Genomic DNA, 19,813 nt, shown 5'->3' on the forward strand with positions numbered 1-19,813 from the left:
GGTCCTTGTCTTGGAGGAATTTGCAGGCTAGGTCAGCTGGACACACAAACAGATAATGATCATGTAATGTGATACATGCTCAAAAAAAGGTTCTGACAAACGTACATGTGACACCAAGGACTGATGAATAAATTGATGAATAAACTGATGAATAAATAAGCATTTCCTAGGTGGACAAGGAGGAGAATGGCAGTTCGGGGAGAGGGCCCAGGATGAACAAAGTGTTCACAAAGATGGAGAACAACAAGTCCACCGATGTGATACAACAGCCTATGGAGTTTAGATAGGGGGAGCCAATGAAAGACTTTCATCATAGAGAGATTTGGTCAGACTGATTTAAAAAATGCTCCGTGGGACATACATACATACATAAATAACAAAATCTAATTTGTCCAGTAAACACACACACACACACACACACACACACAAAACAAAACTCTGTGGAAGATGGGATGGTTGAGAGGATGGAAACAGTAAACAAGTATGAAATTATGTCTTAAGATCAGTCTGGTCTATGTATACTACAGGCAAATTCAGTTTCTTAATAAACAGGCACACACGTACCATTATATGTGCATACACACACATCTACATACAGCATCAAAGAATGACACAGCAGTGGCCCACAGCAGCCCCAGCCCACAAAAGTAAAAAAGATAAAGGGGAAGCACCACATACTTGGACTTATTGAGGCTGGCCTCAGCTGCAGCTGCCTGGAGCAGCTGGGTTGATTTGCTGGCAGGGACCCCAAAGACTGCGCTGTGGGTTACATCACTGAGAATCCGCCTGTGCCCAGCACGTTGGGTCTTGGGGGATGATGGAGGAGTGAGAGATCCGAGTTTCTGCCCCTGGACGGCAGGAGGTGGGGTTGTTTGAACCTTTGGCTGTTGTCTTACTGGGGCTTGAATCTGCTAGGAAAATAAACAGCAAGTGTTCCCAAAAAGGGTGGGGGGAAGGGAAAGCAAATAAACAGACAAACATAATAAAAAACGCCACATGAGAGCTAACGCGGGACTCAAATGGCTGAATTTACCAATAACACCCAGAAAGAAAAAAGACTTGTTGACGATCTTTTTTTTTTTTTTTTTTTTTTTTTGACAATCTGAGCTATAACTTTGGGACTGATGGTACGGCATTTATGGGATGCTTATATATAAATTTCCATCTTCATCCGCAGTGATACACAGAGTATCCATACACAGTACAGCCCAGAGCCTAAGACTGCAGAAGCTATTTCTCACTCCAAAAATCAAGAGCGTATCCTGTAGGACCACTTTCTGTTTCTGGGGTCACGTAGGAACTCACTGAGAATGCCTCCAAAGGGCATGCTTTGAGCAATCTACCTCCACAGGCAGAAGCCAATGAAGCCACACCTCCAGCTGAAACACGCGTGAGCTGAGAAATTTCTGCTTAGAGATCCTCGACTGACACAGCTCAGACTTCTGGTTAGGAGTAACTTAGGATTCCACCGTGATTCGTAAATGGTAGAGTTTTTTTTTTTTTTTTTTTTTTTTCTGTTTTGTTATTGAGGCTCTTGATTTCCCTGATAAGATGGGGCTGCAAGATCCCATTTCTGTGGCTTCTCTGAGAAAATGGACAGCACTGGGGCAATGGGATTCAGTTGTTCCCACCTTTGGTTTAGAGGTGGCCCTGAAGAACCAGGTAGACAATACATGAAGATATAAGAAAAAATTTGAAAATCTCTTGATGGAACCTGATCTAATATAACACAAGGACTCTTGAGATTGGGCCATTTTCAGAGGGCAGAGCAAAGTGTCACCCCAGAAAAACAAATAGGTAGGAATATCCTTGTGGCCACGTCGTTAGACTTCAAGCATCAGTCACAGTCTACAAAGTGCTACAGCAGGGAGATGAACACAAAACAGCATTAAGAAGGCCACTTAACGCTTGAATCCTGTCAGTCCAGAGACAAAAGGACTTAGAATGGTAAAGGCCTGTGAGGTATTGAACTATCCCTTCCCTCCAATCTCTCATTTGAGACTAAGACGTCCTTCCGTGCTGCAGCTCAGCTCTCACATCTGGTGCCTTCGAGGATGGGTCCTGACAGAGAAAGGAAACCAGAGGGGCCAGCTGCTGGGGTCAGGATGCCAGCAGCCTGGGATTTTCTGTCCCTGGATTGATGCAGACTCTGAATTTTACTAAGGCAGATTATGTGCACGTATGAGGACACATCTGCTCATCAACTGAATGAATGACACAATACAAAGCTCTAAATCAGTCAAATTAAGGTCAGAGGGTAAAGCAAGGGAGGCATCTCTGAGGGAGAAGCAGAGTCCTCCATGTAGACCAGAGGTTCGGCTCCACAACATCCTCCAGGAGCCAGCGTCAGCCAAGGCAGAGCCGGTACCCACAGAGACCACACTGGCTTTACGGACAGACCTAGGTCAGCTTCTCTCTTGGAGTTTAAGACATTCACTGCCCTGAGAAAGGTCTACTTCACTGTCGAGTCCCTTTATTTTGAAGAGCCCAGACAACTAGGAGAACATTTTCCCTTCCTGTTGCCCATCCCCGTAGGGAGCACACGAGGACCCGGTGCTTCCCTCATGAGGACATCTTACCCCACCATCCAATCCATTCAGCTACTCCTCACAACAACCATGCAGGCAGTTTTATTTCCATTTCAAATCTAAGAATATGAGTCAAAAGGGGCCTTGAGAACAAAGATTCCAACTGCCTGGCTTCAGAGGAGCTGAGACCAGGGCCCCCTGAGGCTAGGCTCTCACTCAAGGTCAGAGATTCGACTGGGGACAAAATTTATGTCTCCTCATTACTGCTCAGGACTCCCTTTTCTTCACCATCACGTCTCCGCCAAAGATGGGATTAGGAAAGGGACGGAGGACACACAAACCACAGTAGAATCAAAGTAGACTCAGATGTCTGTCTTGCTGAAGTTTGTTTCAAAGAACAAAATATATGATTATAAAAAGAGTACAGTCAGATGGAGGAATGTAAGAATATACACAAAAGAATATACACAAAGGTCTGGAAAACCCATCCAGACTTCCATCCCACTATCCTAATACAGCTCTTCTTATCTTTTTTGGCATCTTTTCAAGTACATACTTTTCCCATAATTTCAACATTATCTCATGCTCATGAGCATTTCATACTATTGTGCAAACTTTATAACCATGATTTTTAATGGCCGCAGAGTTGGGTTCTTAAACAATTAGGTTGCTTTGGTTCTTCTGGCTGCTACTAGTAAGATTCCAATAAACACCTATGGCATATTGCCATTTTCCTTTCATAGGTTATTGCTTTAAGATGGCTTCAGGGTATTCTTTACAGTCACTCACTTGCTTATCTAGGGAAGTCCTGCCAAGGGTCACCAGAGAAAGGAAGGGGTGGGTCAAATTTGGGAAGCTCTCTGGCTCTTCCCTGGAGCAGAGCTCAAAGTATGTCTTCAGCCAAGGAACATGGAGAAGGCTCATAATTCATTCCCCAGAGAGGGACCGCAAAGGGGAGCCTCCTAAGAAATGTAGTCAGTGGTTGCTGATCATTTCCTCCCCCGCATGAGCATTTATTATTATCCTTGAACAGAGATCAGGACTCTCTGGTTCTTGCCCCAGCTGTGCTATCAGTCTTGGGTAATCCCTTTCTAGCCTGGGCCCAGTTTGAAAGGGACTGGCTCTTAGCCTACCTAGGTCCTTCACTGCTCAGTACTGGCACCAGCAGTGACTAGATCTTAATGCCAGTCTAATTTTAGAGTGATAAATAAGAGTGTTCATCTTCGGGGCACCTGGTTGGCTCAGCGGTTGAGCATCTGCCTTTGGCTCAGGTCGTGACCCCCCGGGTCCTGGGATCGAGTCCCGCATCGGGCTCTCTGCTGCTTCTCCCTCTGACTGTGTCTCTGCCTCTCACTCTGTGTCTCATGAATAAATAAATAAAATCTTAAAAAAAAAAAAATGTTCACCTTCATCGGTAGCCTAGAATCATTTTTTCCCAAGCTCTACCTTCTACAGAACCCCTCATCCCAACCTTGGATATATCAAGAAAAAGAATCAAATATTTCAACTGCAAGACTAGGGCAGCCCCCTCTCCCGGATGCAGCAGCCCCCCACCCCATCGCTGCGCCCCTCCGGCCGGGACCCAGCCCTGACTGCTGGCCTGGCTGCTCCGCCCTGGCCGGGGGCTCTTACCGGGGGCTCCTGGGCCGGGGGCGGCTGCGGGGCTGCGGCCGGGGCTGCGGGGGGCTGCGGAGCGGCGGCGGCGGCCTTCTGGGTCAGCAGCTGCGGCTGGTGCAGGCCCGTGGCCAGCGGCGGCTGCTGCGGCTGCTGGTAGAAGTTCTGGATCAGGGGCTGCTGAGAGCTTCCTTGGGGCGCCACGGGGAACGGGGCGATCGCGGGCTGCTGGGCTGCGGGGTGTACGGCCTGAAACTGAGCACAAGCGGCAAACGGGAGGAGGGGCCGCTCAGAACAGTAGCTCGCAAAAGACGAATGTCTCAGCAGCAACGGAGCCCAGGCCGAGGCCTGAGCACAGGCGGGCAGAAGTCCCTTAGCTGAGCCTCACACCTCTCGGGGGGAGCCCAGGGCACGCAAACCAACGCGACGGCCTGACCTGGCAGCGCCGGGCTGGCCACTGCCCTGTGCTGCCTCCCGCACGGCAGCCCGGCTCCTGGGCGGCGGCGATGGAAGCCGAGGGCACCCATCCCGCTGGGCACCTCGCGACTCCCCGGGTAACGAGCTAACAAATGCTCTCCCGCCCACAGAAGTAATCCCTCTTGTAAAGGGATTTGGAAGGAGCCAGGATTAAGAGGCTTCACTGCACCGACAGGATGCAGCCGTGACCACACCAAGAACCTAACTGCTAAGCCGGCTAGAGTCCGCCAAGCCCTCCTGCGAGCGGCCCCCCTGCGGCTCCAGCCCCTTCACTGCCCCACCTCCAGCGTTCAAAAGGCTCGGTATGCTCGGTATACTGCACCACGCACCACGCACCACACACCACGCACCACGCACCACACACCACGCCGGCTGATGCTTGATCTCACGGTGATAGCCACGGCTCTCAAGTTACACTCTCTTATCAGCTGCCTGCGGACTGGGATACTCTTCGTCCATCTCTGCTCCTCACTGCTAAGGCCTGTGCTACACACACACACACACACACACACACACACGTACGTGCGTGCAGGTCAAAGGAGGGCCTACTGATTAAGAAAAGTCAAGATCCTGTCTTTGAATATCCCAAACATTGTTCCTTGCTGCAGAGCTCACTAAGGGGATACTGTTTCCCTTCTGGGGCAGACTTAGAGGGTTAGCAAAGAAGCAGACGTCAGCACATAGCTGCCTGTTTATAACTGCAAAATCCTGGAAACAACCAGATGTTGATCAACAGGGGACTGAGTGAATAAACCATGCTATGTACCCCTAAGAGGAAATACCGTCAAGTTGTAAACAGAAATGAGGGCTCCCTCCATCTTATGGGATGGAAGGGACAGAGTTCTGCAGATTTAACTTTGAAACTCTGTGTTTTATATTTTCATAAAACAGAACTGACCCAAAATTCGACAATAACTATAAATCAAAGAAAAAATGAAACAAATAAACCTATGTATCAAATTGAGAGCCAAACTCTCCGGAAAATAATGAGCAAAACAAACATTCGAAGGACAAAAAGGGCAAAGAAATCTTTTTCCAGAACTAGTGCTGGCACTGTTATCTTGAAATTATAGATCAAGTAAGTGATTATGTTCATGTGGTTAGGAATCAAGATTTTCAGACTAGAAAAATACATTCATAAAATCCAAACAGTTAAGCAAACATCCTAGAATTACAATTCTGATTTAAGAACATAAATTCGAATTGAACACCAATAAAAAATAAATTTATAAAAAATAATAAAAAAAAACATGAATTCGGATTCATGCTGTATATATTCTGTTAATAAGACAAACGGAGCAAAATACGTTTCCCAAGTATCCACTGGAAAGGCCTAAAAACAATAACTGACTCATTAGCAAACGAGCATCCTTAACACCAAATTGTGGTCTCTAAATACCATTTTTAAAAGGAAATGGGAGTTCCTACAGAGAAATGGCTGTATCCAGGTGAAGATCAGAGCACGCCCCGACCAGCTCGTTACACTGAATAGCAAGGAAACCACGAAAGGTGGCTGGGTCACCACCAAAGGACCCAGGAGCCAGTCTGGAGAGACTTCCACTGGCCAGAGCTGGGGCAATTCGACCATCAAAATAAAATTTTAAAAACGGCAATGTACGGAAACATACCAAATATGTTTAAATCCCTGAATTCATGATGATCCTAAAACAAATCAGAAACCTCTGTTCGCCTTTAGAGGACCCTCGAAACAGATCCGTTCTGACAACTGGGCAAACACAGGCAAAGACTCAAGCATTGTATCGGCCTTTTCCATAGAAACAGTACCTCACGGTCATCGAGTAGCTAAGAAAAATTCTTCACAGGAAAACCCCAGCCCCTAAGTGAAGAGCGAAGGCTGGATATCCACCCTGGGGCTGTCCCCGGTGAGCGAATGGACTTGGGAAATGATCAACAGCTGCTCCACTGATGAGGGACGTTACATGGACGCATCACACAGACAACACCAAACTGATCTTAGTAAGAGAGAGGGCAACCAGACTTCGTACGCCTCCTGAAGTGATGCACAGAGCAAAGAACCGTCCAAACGAATCGAATTTTGAGTGAGCCTCAAAAAAAATTACCCGTTTACACAGGGGATGGAGGAACACAGTAAATGATCGCAGGGATGCAATCAGCCAAACCCAGGAGGCGGAAAATTCTACAGGACAATGACCCAGTTTTTTCAAAAAATTAAATGGCAAAGGGGAAAAAAAAGGCGGAGAGGGCACCTTTGAATAAAAGGGGACTTAAAGATAATGTCAGTCATTATAAAATCAAATTGGGCATAGTAAGTAAATGTAGAAAAAAATATGAAAAGACAACGGAAGAAGAAACATTTGATTCGAACAAGCCGACTTAAATTACGAGACATCAGGAAGAGATACAGGTTACTAAATATTTTGTAATAAGAAAAAATAATTTTTAGAATGCTAAGGGTGCAGTTGTGTTGGGGGGGAAAAGCAGAAGAAGAAGAGAAAAAGAGGCCCTGAAAGTAGCTCCCTTGCTGAGGTTCCTCCGACAGGTGAGGGACTCGCCAGGGCCCCGGGGGGGGGGGGGCGGAGCGCCCCGATGGGTCCCCTTGGCTGAGACGCAGCGACGCCCTGTCCAGCGGCTCCCGCCCTCCCACGGCTTCCCAGGGAAGGCGCCTGTGGCGACGGGGCCTGTGCGCAGCCGCCCGACACGGCCCGGACACGCCGAGCAAGGGTCCCTGAGCAGCCTACCTGCTGGGCCTGGGCCTGGGCCTGCGGCGGCGGCTGCTGGTAGAACGTGCCCGCGGGCTGCTGGGGCGGCGGCTGCTGGGGCGGCGGCTGCTGCTGGGGCGGCTGCTTGAGGAAGAGCGGCTGCTGGTGCTGCGGTGTGGCCTGCGCCGGAGCCGGCGTCTGCTGCGGGGCCGGGGGAGCCTGGGGCTGCTTGGGCTGAGGCTGGGGTAGAGGCTGGCTGGGTTGGGCCTGGGGTTTCGGTTGGGGGACGCTGGCTAAAAGGCCAGGCTGACTGCCGGAGCCTGTAATGAGGAAAACAACCCAGATGAGGGCTCGGAACCCTTCCACACAAAAATGGCTGCCTTTCTCTTGCCAAAGAAGTGACGGGGGGTGATGCGTGGACAGGTAATCCCAAGAGCCTTGTGCCGCTCCTGTCTTTGCATCTTCGTGCTAAACGATGTGCTTCGTAGTTTTCAAGACAAAGTTCAGTAGCAAGGTTCAACGCTCGCCTCCTTCAGGAAGCCTCCCCCTGTTCACCATCCCACTGGGTCGCTTATTCCTCTAGTCAGCACCCAAGTAGCTACTTATTCGACTGGCCTCTGACGCTACTGGATGGTGCAAAGACAGTATTTGCCCTTACTGCCAATGCTTCAGGTCAAAAGCATTCTTTGACGTTTTACTTGCAAGCTACACAACCCACGAGCCCAGGCTAGGTGCTTGGGCCTGGCTGTAAGTGCGTGACCACCAGATTCACCAAGAGCTGCTTCCTGGGAGGGGAAGTGATGACTAAGTTCAGTTACCGGATAATTTGGCTCCTCCAAACTAAGTCATCTCACAGGAACCAGGACACCAAAACATGGGGTGGTCACAGATACTTTAAGAAGACAGAGCATTAAAGAAACAATGCCTCTGTGTCAAAAGGAGGAGAGTCTTCCTTCTTTAAGGGCCAAGAGAAGAATATGAAATAAAAAGGAAGGCATGGGATGAATGGACCAAGCCACAGAATCAGGCCAAGACTAGAAGAAATGGAGAGATTAGGCTTCAGTGGTCCTGGAGGTCCCCGCACAATCCAGCGAGAGGTCTCCCCTTCGGCCAGCCACTTGCCGCACCATTTCAGTGGGCGCGCACCACCTGTCCTCCAGGCAAATCATTATTCCTTATGTGCTTCTAAATCCCATTCCTCAAGCAAAAGTAGGCTTCCCAAGATTTCTGTTAATATCTAGCCTCCCAAAGGGGTGTATCAAAGTCCAAATCAACCGAGTTACTGACCTGCAGCCTGGGGTGGGGGCTGAACCGTGGCCCGCTTTCTAGGTGTCAGGGCTGGCTGGATAGGAAGGATTCCTGGGTTTGGCTGAGTCTGCCCAGCCTTAGGCCTCTGACGGGGTGCGATTGAAGTCTCTGTGGTGGGAATGGGATCCGTCAGTCTAGAAAAGGAGGGGGGAGAAACACAGATTCACGTTAACATGTGGGAGAGCGTGAGAAGGGGAGACATGGTGCTTGACGGATTGGCTCTCCCCTCCACACTCATCCAAACCTTCCAGATCCGCTTAATCGACATTTGCCAAAGAGTGTTCCATAGGATGTGTTACTAGATGTTATGAAAAAAGGGTTGGTGGGAAATAAGTTTTAACACACTAGTCAAAATATATCAAGCGGATTTCCTTCCAGCAGAACTTTCCACGTGTGAATGCGCGTGGAGAACCCCGAGGAGAGCACTACAGAGGATGCAATGTTTCTCTAGCTTATCTCAACTTCCATCTAATACTTCCTAGGATTTCCCAGAATGGACTTTAGAGGATGATGGAAAGGGGTGGGAAGCAAGTGGTTTTCGGATGTAGAAAGAACTCAAACTTGGTTAGAACTAGCTGTCTGCACGGTCTCTCTACAATACAAAGCATGTAAATGAGTGACTCCAATAAGGCAACTAGGAGGAGTAAGCAAACAATTCAAGATAAAGGATTTGGGGAATAGGACAGGGAGCTATTTCCTCTACTACACATGCTCCCTTTCTTCCCAAGGTAGTAACATTTTTAACTGTTTGTAGAGCCTAATTTCATACAATGCTATATGTCAAACATATTTCAGTTAAAAAATTTAGCTGGGTTTCACCCAGAGTAAAAAATCACATAGCCCAGCCTTTTTTACAATGAGGGGTGGCCAAGTGTCTAAGGTCTGGTCTTACGTGGGAAAGCAGATTGTTATATGGCAGTTTCCAGAAACGTTGAGAAACAACTAGTGTATGCCACTTGTCTCTCTTCTTTGGCTATTCCTTCATCCTATTGCTTGGAACCGGGGTGCTACCATCTTGGTCCTGACGCCATGGCTCTATCATAGGGAGGGTAGAGTGATAAGCTTGAAGAGGCCTGGGCGTCGGGCGGAACTGCCTACCAACCATGGCCTGCTGGCCTCCAGACTTTGTCTACTTGGAAGAAAAGACAAACGTCCATCTTACAGAATCCACTGTCATTTTGAGCATCACAGTCAGATCTAATCCAAATTAATACAGGATGGATGGCCAGGGGTCTAATTGCTCCTAGTGAGACTGCAGAAACACAACGGATAACTTCCACTCATCTCCAGAGCACTCCAGGCTGCTGGCTACCACCTGACTCAGATCAGAGTAGTTGTCTTTTGATAATGCACATTAGGCAGTATCACTGAAGTCGTCGCCAAAATCAACAAGCTTCACGAGTATTTCCAAATTCTGTCTGGCACAGCCTCCACGAAATGCAACACAGGCAGCGAAGCAGTGGGGCACCTGTGCCTTCCCCATGACAGCCCCCGAGGGATGTCCACAGTGGGTCCTGACGCTTTCCTTTGGAATCCTGCTAGAGGGATGCTCCTGTGCAGGGCGCACAACTTATAATATAAAAGCCACCATATTTGGGGAGGCTGTAACTTGGGGGAGGAAGGGAGGGAGGAAAACAGGACAAATGTTGGAGAAGAGGAAAAAGATGCAAGAAAAATATAGCCAGCGGTGAGGAAGGCGAACAGATTTCTATAGAAACCAAATGTTAAGAACCTCCACACTGGATGGATTTCTCTCTCTCTCTCTGTGTGTCTCTCTTTTTAAAGATTTATTTATTTGAGAGAGAGAGAGAGAAAGGAGCAAGAGTGCAGGAGGAGAGGCAGAGAGAGAAAATCTCAAGCAGACTCTGCACCTAGCACGGAGCCCGATGTGGGGCTCGATCCCACGACCCTGAGATAGTGACCTGAGCCCAAATCAAGGCTTGGACGTTCAACCGACTGAGTTGCTCACGAGCCCCTGGCTGCGTTTCTCTTAAAGGTAACATCTTAGAGATCAAGGGATCTGGAGTCAAAGAAAACTATATTTGAGCTTGGTTCCTCACTAATTCTGTGCTGATAGCTTTGCCATTTTTTTTTTTTTAATTTTTTTTACGTTTTTTTTTTTTTTTTTTTTTTTTTTTAATGATAGTCACAGAGAGAGAGAGAGGCAGAGACACAGGCAGAGGGAGAAGCAGGCTCCATGTACCGGGAGCCTGACGTGGGATTCGATCCCGGATCTCCAGGATCGCGCCCTGGGCCAAAGGCAGGCGCCAAACCGCTGCGCCACCCAGGGATCCCAGCTTTGCCATTTTAGCTCTTCTTGCCTTAGGTCCCTTCTGTGTAAAATAGAGAAAATTATACATCATGAAGCAGATGTGAACATCGAATGCATCAATGACTGTGGAACTGTGTCGTGCTCGGGACGTTAGTTTGTGTGGCCCTCAACATGCTGTGAAAGATCACAGACCGTGAGGCCAAGAGATCTGGCTCCAAGTTGTCCCATCTCCCTGCTTGTGCGCAAACCGCTTAATGTACAGGATGGAGTACGGATGCTGGAATTCTGGGTTTTTACTAACCACACACTGATCAATCACCTCGGGCCAGTACAATTCTGAGTCTGTTTCCTCTTCTGTAAAATGAGAACAACATCAACGTCTCGCAGATTTGTTTTAAGGAAAATAGAGCCATCTTACTTATATAAAGAACCTCGTATGGTGTCTGGTATACACGGTGCCTCCGTGAAGAGCGGCTACTTTAAAAACAGAGTTAGAAAGAAAAACTTAGGGAGCAGGACTGGGGAGCAAATGTAGTAACGCAAATGAAATCCCTGTAAACTATAGATAGGACCCCTTAGGCCCAAACCCCTTGGCTGTAAATGGATCCACAGCATCAAGGATCCATACCAACTAACAGCGTGGGCACCCTACAGTTTACACAACAGTTTCCCCGTCACTGATGTTTACAACTGCCTTATATGATACAGGTATTGTTCTCTTCGTTTGACACGGCACAGCACCACTCACAACGGTACCGGTTACTGTCATTGTAACGTGTGGGCTTTGTGGGATCGGATCCTCGGGCCTAGAGCCATAGGGCCGTAAACCCAAAGACGTGGCCAATTAAAGCAGCCCCAAAAGCAACTTCTCGAGCTGAGTGTGGCAGCCTGAGGTGAGAAACAGCCCACAAAGTAACAACATGGATATAGTTGGCTAAGTGTGTGAAAAAACAAAAGTCTCCTTACTTTAGAGCCGCATCAGCATTGACATTTATTCTAGAAACGTTTAGGAATGTTTTAAAATGTAGACATTATTTTACTGTTCTATGAAAATACCCCACCTGGGGTACTTGGTTGATAGCCTGCGGCTAACGTTTCCTTGCTACGGGGACACGGTAGAAAGAGAGGTACAAACGTCACTTCAAGGCACGGCGGCCATGGGGGTGTGCCCAGCAGACCCTCGGGCTCACGAGGGGTGCAAAGAAGACCAGGGGCCCGACTGCCGTGCTCCTGAAAGTCACGCCCGTGTGTGCTGCCCCGGGCTGCTCCCGGCCTCCTACCCCGTCACAGCGATGTTCAAGTGGGGTGTTCCTGGGCCACAGGGCTCCTCTGGTAGAGGACCTGGGCTCGAGGATTCCCTGACCCCTTTGGTGCGCCTTCCTGAGATTGTGTCGACAGGTTCTGGGTCGCTCTTCCTCCCGCTCTCTGGGTTAGACGTGTATCACCCCAGCCTGCCCTGGCTCCCTATTTTCTCGCATGGTCAAATAAAATCCTAGCCTCCTCAATCCTCTCTTGGCATCGGCTTCTCAGAAGACCCCATGCTACGTGGGAGGTGATCAGCTAAGATCCACACGCTCCTTTGCTGTCCCTGGAGTCAGTGCCGCGACCTGCGCTCTCTTGATGTGGTCAGGGCCACGCACCGCGCGAAGGACGAGGGGAGGGGGCCAGGCCCCACGGAGGCCAGGACGCAGGCTTAGGGCATTCTCTTTAGCAATATTTAAAGGTGGCTGTGGCCGCCTCTCTGAATGCCCCTGCACTTCTACTCAAGCTACAGAATCAGCTGCAGAGTTCTTCATTCCCTTTCAAGCGCAGGTCGCTGGGTTTCACTACCTCCCTCCTTGGCTCCCTGGAAGAGACAGCTCGCTCTCCTGCTCTGCGCAGCCTCTGGCCCCGGCAGTGACAGACACAGGGCACCTCCCCCTGCACCACGCCAGCTGCCGCGGGACGTGGGCACACTCAGGCATTTCTTACCTGGCCTTCGGCTGGCTCTTTTTTGCAGCTGCCTCACTGGCTTTCACTGGCTCAGGAAGCTTGGCAGGAATGGGAGAGTTCTACAGGATTGAAAGGACACCAAAAAAGGACATTACAGATTTCTTTGTAAAAGAGCACCAGCATGACGGGGCCGATAGAAACACGTGTTGGGACGCTCCAGAGTGGCGTTCGGGCCCGGATGTCTACTAGAGCGAAGGGAAGTCAACCAAAGGTAGATCCCAGTGGTCTTAGCCCCAGCCGGGAGGCAGCATATCAGAGGAGAGCACAGGGCAGCCCCATACAGTGTACCCCTCCCCCTCCACTCCCAACCTTCTGGACCCTTCACCCCCTACCACACAGCTGAGCGGAGGTGTTAAGAATGGAACGGGAAAGAGACAACTGTGACCTGTATTACTATTTGAGCTATCAGCTCGACCCTAGAGAAGGGAGCACGCCCAGCCAGGACTCATTCCACCTTCCATCTTGAACATGGGGAGAAAACCACAACCTCGATCTATCTGGTTGCTGGCGGGCGCCGGTCCCAGTGCATGAGGCTCCCCTTGAACCAGGAGGCCAGTAGAACTCGGCCCACCTGGATCCCGAGCTGTTGCCTAACACCGGCTCCCCCCAGGGAGCACTGCTGTCCCCAACCACAAGATGACTGCTCAGCACTGCTGACTGAGCGCCACATGGCTCGAGACTTGTGAATCTGACTTTTTAAAAACTAGTCAGCAATCTGAATGCTTCCAATGATATTTCAGGTTATTTAACTTTATGAATGGGAAAGTGGGGGAGTAAAAGGGAAACATGGTCATGTTGGAGTCCTGAACGGGATTCCTCATTTTAATCTGGAAACCAGACAAATGGAAAACTAGTAACAGTAAATATTTAGGCCTTTAGGAGGGACCTCCTATGTCCTTCATGTTTCCAGGTGGGGAGACTCTCTGCTAGGCCATCTCTCCTTGCAGCTCTTCCTCTCTCCAAGCATTCCTCTCCCAAGGGGGAAGCTTAACTTATTTGACTTATAGGATGGGGAGAAAAAAGCGAGCTGGCCTGACTCACCTGCGCCCTCCCCTCCTTTAAGAGAGAGCCTATCTCCACTGAATCAGGCCCTCCCTGCCCAGTCATGTGGCTCTAATGTCAGGGAGTCTAACGGGTCCACCTACGTTCTCTGCCTCAATCGTATTGTTAATACAGCCAATATTCTGAGTTCCATCTGAGCCATTCCCACATCTGATTCCAAAAGTGAGAGTGAAAGAGGAGTGTTATTTATCAGTACCCCCAAGCTCCAACAGCGATATCTAAAGGTCACTATTGGGAAAACTGGGAAGACAATTTCAGATTAGAACTGATTTATTATGGCATCCGTTAGTTAAATTGCAAAGGGAGCTGGATCACACATGAAAAATATGCTAAGATTGCAAAAAGGGGGGTGTGCAAGCAGTGTACTCCGAAAACTGCTGAGTGCAGAGCTTAGGATTACTAAATGTAGGAAACATTCCTGTGGCCTGATGTGTGCGAGGAGGGGAGTGGAAAACGAGTGTGAGTTATAGACGGTGGACAGCAGAAGCAGAATCGAGAAAGCTCTGCTGCCATAAAGGAGAAAAGGGACAAGGGCTTACATTCCAGTAGGTATGGGGGCAAGTCAGGAGGCCTGCCTCAGGAAAGCAGCTCGCCTTACTACCGCTACGTAAATACAACAGTCACATAGTGAACTGTGGAAGTTGACAAAGACAGTGGGAGGATCAATCTTCAAAGTGCTCGACTCAATCCCTAGGGATTTATTATTATTATTATTATTATTATTATTATTATTATTATTTTTGGTGTAATTGCCTTAGTGTAATAATTAAATTCTAGGGGAAAACTGGATTCTCCTTAGAGTAATTGCTTCATAGTTAGCTTTGCTTGAATACCCCTTACCCCACAAAGCAAGGGACATCTATAGTCCTTAAAACAGCTGGTTTACGCCCCAGGAATTTTTTTTTTTTAATTTTTATTTATTTATGATAGTCACACAGAGAGAGAGAGGCAGAGACATAGGCAGAGGGAGAAGCAGGCTCCATGCACCGGGAGCCCGATGTGGGATTCGATCCCGGGTCTCCAGGATCACGCCCTGGGCCAAAGGCAGGCGCTAAACCACTGCGCCACCCAGGGATCCCTACGCCCCAGGAATTTTAAATGATAATCTGATGATGTTTACTTCCCCTAAGAAGCACCCTTCACATACCTGTACATTAGGAATTGGGCATTCTTTCTTGAGGAGTTTAAATGAGAAGTAGGACACCTGGTAAATATCCGGCCTTTTATCAGGGTCTGGTTCCAACATATACCCTAAGACAAACATATGTGAGCACATTTAATAACATCCTAGTACTTATTACATTAGCTAGGAAACATAATTTCTGTTACCAAATGGTTTTTTTTTTAATCTTTATTTCTCATAAAATTCAGACAGTTTTCCTCCCCTCTCAGAAATGGAAGCTCTAACTTCCCTAAATTTTTTTTTTAACTTCCCTAAAATTCTTAACATCCACAAGAAAGTAACAAGGTTTCTGGACTGTAATAAAGATACCTGAAGTTCACAAATGGTGGTTTGTGCAACAGGGACTCAAGCAAGCTCTCATTATTGAAGCTACCACCTTCACATTCTGGTACCGAGGAAGTTACAGGCTTCTGGCTTCCTTAGTTCGTATCTTGCTCAACAAGTGGTTACCCTTGATAATTATAATCAAAATTAACTTTTTCCCTCTTTTCTTTCTTTCTTTCTTTCTTTCTTTCTTTCTTTCTTTCTTTCTTTCTTTCCTTCCTTCCTTCCTTCCTTCCTTCTTTCCTTCCTTCCTTCCTTTTCTTTCTTTTCCTTCCTTCCTTCCTTCCTTCCTTCCTTCCTTCCTTCCTTCCTTCCTTCCTTCCTTCCTTCCTTCCTTCCTTCCTTCTTCTTTCTAGTAATCTCTACCCCCAACATGCGGCTAGAACTCATGACCCTGAGGATCAAGAGGCGCATGTCCACCAACTGAGCCAGCCAGGCACTCCTCAAAACTCAAATTTTAAGAACGGACTTGTTATTCCCTTTGTTGGAGATATTAGCTGGTCTCCATTCGAAAAGAAATTACGAAATAATAAAGACATTCCTACTTCTACATAATCTATACAACACTTGTTTATTTCCGAGTCCTTTAAGCTTTCGCACTTTCTGAAGTTGGAAAAATCCCCAGGAAAAACATCTCTGTGAAGACACATAAACATACACATGCATACGCATAAACAACAACACAAGGCAATTTACTGTTTAAGGAACCAAATGAATGGTCTGAACACTAAGTACAAGAAAAACTGATGAGGCTGTAGTCTTGCGAACGCCTTACAGAAGAAGCAGGGCTTGGGGGCACTGGGTGGCTCAGTGGGTTGAACGTTGGAGTCTTGATTATGCCTCAGGTCATGATCTCAGAGCTGCGAGATCGAGCCCCGGGTCGGCCTCCTCACTCAGGCCAGGCTCTGCTTGAGATTCTTTCTCCCCCCACTCTCTCCTCCCCCAGCTTGTGTTCTCTCTCTCTCAAATACATAAACAAATTTTTAAAAAGCAGCAGTAGCAGCAGCAGCAGGGTTTGGGCTGATCCTTGAAGGCAGGAAAGAATTTAATCAGTCAAGGGAAAGAGGAGAAAAAGATATTCTTGGTGAGGGAACAGTCTGGGCAAAAAAACACTTGAGAGAAGGCAAGGGAGGGCCCTGTTGTGAGGGAACGCAGATGCCAGAAGGACAGAGCAGAGATTTCCCTGTCAGAGAATACAGGGAAATAAGGCTGGGTGGGCGGGATGGAACCAGAGCACGAACCGTCTTAAATGCCACACGAGGAAGCTGGGCCCTCTACTGTGGGACCACGGGTGAACCAGAATAGGGTGGCGAGTGGAAGTCTGATCTCACGGTGGGATGGAGCGGGACGCACTGGAGGAGGAGGAGGCTGGTGGCCACTCTCTCAGTTCAGGCCCACGCTGGCCAAGTGTGTGTAGACGATGGTGATGATGAGGACAGAGAGAATGTGATGGAGACAGGAGACAGTCTAAAGAAAGAGCATGGCTTAGGAAATGCTGGACTCTACTCTCTTTCAAGCCAGATCCAAAGAAAACCCTAAATTTCAGTTATCCCAGCCTGAATGGTGACACCATTCATAGAAACTGAGAAGAGAGGGCAACTGTGTATTGGGAGTAGTTGGACAAGGACAACAAATTGTATTTTTTTTTAAGATTTTATTTATTTATTCATAAGAGACACACAGAGAGAGGCAGAGACGTAGGCAGAGGGAGAAGTAGGCTCCCCGAAAGGAGCCTGATGTGGGACTCGATCCCAGACCCCGGAATCAGAACCTGAGCCCAAGGCAGACGCTCAACCGCTGAACCATCCAGGCATCTCACAAATTTAATTTTAGACCTGTGACTTTAGGGTGACCATGGAATCTTCAAGTAGTTTGGAAAGAAATATGTCAGAGTTTGGGAAAGATGTCAGTGTCACAGACACTCCTAATGTAGTGTTACAACTACATTTGTAGTTGTTTTTCCTAGTATGAATCTGCTGTGCAAATGTTAAAAAGAAAACATATTACCAAAAAAAATCCTACCACTCTCGCGCCACATTTGGCCGTTTCCTATAGATCCCTCCAATGTCACTTATGCAGCTGCAGTTCTAGAACAGACATCCAGTAGTCCCTCCTTATCCATGGGGGACATGTTCTGAGACCCCCAGTAGATGCCTGAAACCGCAGAGTCCTGAATCTTATATATCCTCTGGTTTTTCCTACTCATACATACCTGTGATAAAGCTCAATTTATTAATTAGGTACAGTAAGAGATTAACAACAATAACTAATTATAAAATGGAGCCATTATACCAATATGCTACAGTAAGTTACATAAATGTGGCCTCTCTTTCTCAGAACATCTCATTATACCGTACTCTCCCTTCTTGGGATGATGTGAGAGCATAAAAGGCCTATGTGATGAGATGCAGTGAGGGAACGTCGCGGGTGTGGTGACAGAATGTTAGGCTACTATTGACCTTCTGAGTATACATCAGGAGGAGGATCGTCTGCTTCCCACTGCGGTCAGCCGCGGGTAAATAAAGCCACGGAAAGCAAATCCATGGATAAGGAGGGACTATTCTAATGCTTTAGCTCTGAAAACAGTCTCACAACCATTAAGTGCCATATTCCGCTTTAAATACCACCTCCCCTTTTTTGCTTAATAAACGGAAGAAGTAGATTGATAAGGTCGTCATCGGAAAGCTGTAACTATGTTCCCTTGGGTAAGGTACCTATACTTTCTCAGCCTCGGCTTCCTCATTTGTATAATGGGGAGGATTATATCTACCATCTAAGATTTTTAAGAATTAAATAAGGCACAAGTAGGCCCTCAACAAATGTCAGATGCTCCACCCACATCTGCTTCTATTTTTTTTCAATGCAACCACACCCAGGACCCAAACTATCTCAGGATTTATAACCCATAATGGTGAAAATTGAGATGCTAAATCCCTTGACCAATGTGAGGAGATGATGAAATATTTCTGTCTCATATTTTAGTACAAGGGCTTTTGCAAAGATTACTTGTTCCACCATCTGGTTAATGAACTAGTACATATGCTTGCCATGATGATGCAAAAGAGTGGGGGAATCTTAAAAAAACATCTGAAACAAAGCACTGAGTTTAAATGCTGGTTATCAAAATCCAGTGATTAACCTAAAGAGAGAAAAAACCTAGTTCCATGGAGTTATACAGTCTTAATTATGTATTCACTCCAGCCAACGCATGGCAATCATTTCAATTTGTGTTTCTTCCAGTTTTGCAAAGATGAATTTCTTATCACTTGATAGGAGTCAGCTGGACTCTTTCACACTGACTGCAAGAGAACAGAGCAGTAATGTACTGCTCAAAGCACAGTTAGGATTTCTGCTCAAGTGCAAAAGAGCTTAGATTTACAGCAAAAAGACCTACCACTCTAACTAGACACTGTTATATTTATTATCTTTGAGTGACCAACCATTACCGACTGATTTATCTTTGCACCCAACCCATCACTCCTGCGATCCAGTCTCTTTGTTCCCCCAATTCATTCCTGGAGATAAGAGATAAAAATATGAAACTAGAAACTTGAAATACTTACTAATTAGGCAGTGCATGTCTTGGGAATATCGAGAGTTATCAGGAATTGTGAAGTTTCCATCACAAATTGCCACCTGACTCTCTCCAAATGGCAAAGTGAAGTAGCATAATTTATACAACAAACATCCAAGAGCCTAAAAAAATAAAGCAGATTGCTACGAGTGGTTTATTTACCATTACTGCAAACGGGTCTACAGAGAGAGAATGGCATCATCCACATTTACTAGCAGATATAAAAACTACGTAACTACTCACCTACTAGAAACTTGAATTTAGAACTCAACACCACTATTTAGCTGCTGAGATACATTATTTCTACCATCATTACCAGATGGTGCTCCAGTAAGGAACAAGTATTTCAGCTATTTTGCTCTTCAGAACTAGTAATGCATATATGAAAACCACCTAAATAATGGGCAGGTCACCTGAATAATTCTCACATAACTCTAAAGTAATTTCCTTTGACATGCCTCACGAAGCAGTGGCTGGTCATCTGGAGTGAAGATTAACCCTGAGGGTAAGTAGACAGTGGTATGGTACAGTGGCCACTCTCGCTATGGCACTGTCTGGATTAAACTTGGGAATCTACAGTCAAGACAGCTGGTATCTGAGATGCGGATAGGTTAGTTGACACCTACCCAAATGTCTGCCTTCGTAGTGATGATTTTGCCACTGTACAGGTTGACCATTTCTGGTGCTCGATAGGACAGCGTTGTGTATCTACAATCAAGAGATTTGTTTTTTGTTAAATATGTCAGTGCTATAATTAAAAACCAGGGGTAGCAGAAATACTTTTTTAAAAACATATAT

General features: G+C 47.1%; 1 protein-coding gene across 13 annotated transcripts in view; it reads right to left on the reverse strand.

Moving 5' to 3' along the window:
* Positions 1-19,813, reverse strand: part of AAK1 (AP2 associated kinase 1) — a 157,262-nt gene that overhangs the window by 33,587 nt on the left and 103,862 nt on the right. For 12 of the 13 annotated variants that reach the window (XR_007413849.1, XR_007413848.1, XM_049115931.1 and 9 more), the window contains exons 7-14: positions 19,642-19,723; positions 19,005-19,137; positions 15,082-15,185; positions 12,852-12,931; positions 8,588-8,742; positions 7,340-7,620; positions 4,161-4,397; positions 679-911 (exon numbers count right to left, since the gene is read on the reverse strand). Coding sequence is in view for 11 of the 13 variants with exons in the window: in XM_049115931.1 (XP_048971888.1) it covers positions 679-911; positions 4,161-4,397; positions 7,340-7,620; positions 8,588-8,742; positions 12,852-12,931; positions 15,082-15,185; positions 19,005-19,137; positions 19,642-19,723 (1,305 nt within the window). In the remaining 2 variants the exon portion in view is untranslated. The remainder of the gene's footprint in view (positions 1-678; positions 912-4,160; positions 4,398-7,339; positions 7,621-8,587; positions 8,743-12,851; positions 12,932-15,081; positions 15,186-19,004; positions 19,138-19,641; positions 19,724-19,813) is intronic. The other variant, XM_025470387.3, reaches the window with a different exon arrangement.

The sequence above is a fragment of the Canis lupus genome, chromosome 10, assembly GCF_003254725.2.
Source record: "Canis lupus dingo isolate Sandy chromosome 10, ASM325472v2, whole genome shotgun sequence".
Classification (NCBI taxonomy): Eukaryota; Metazoa; Chordata; class Mammalia; order Carnivora; family Canidae; genus Canis; species Canis lupus.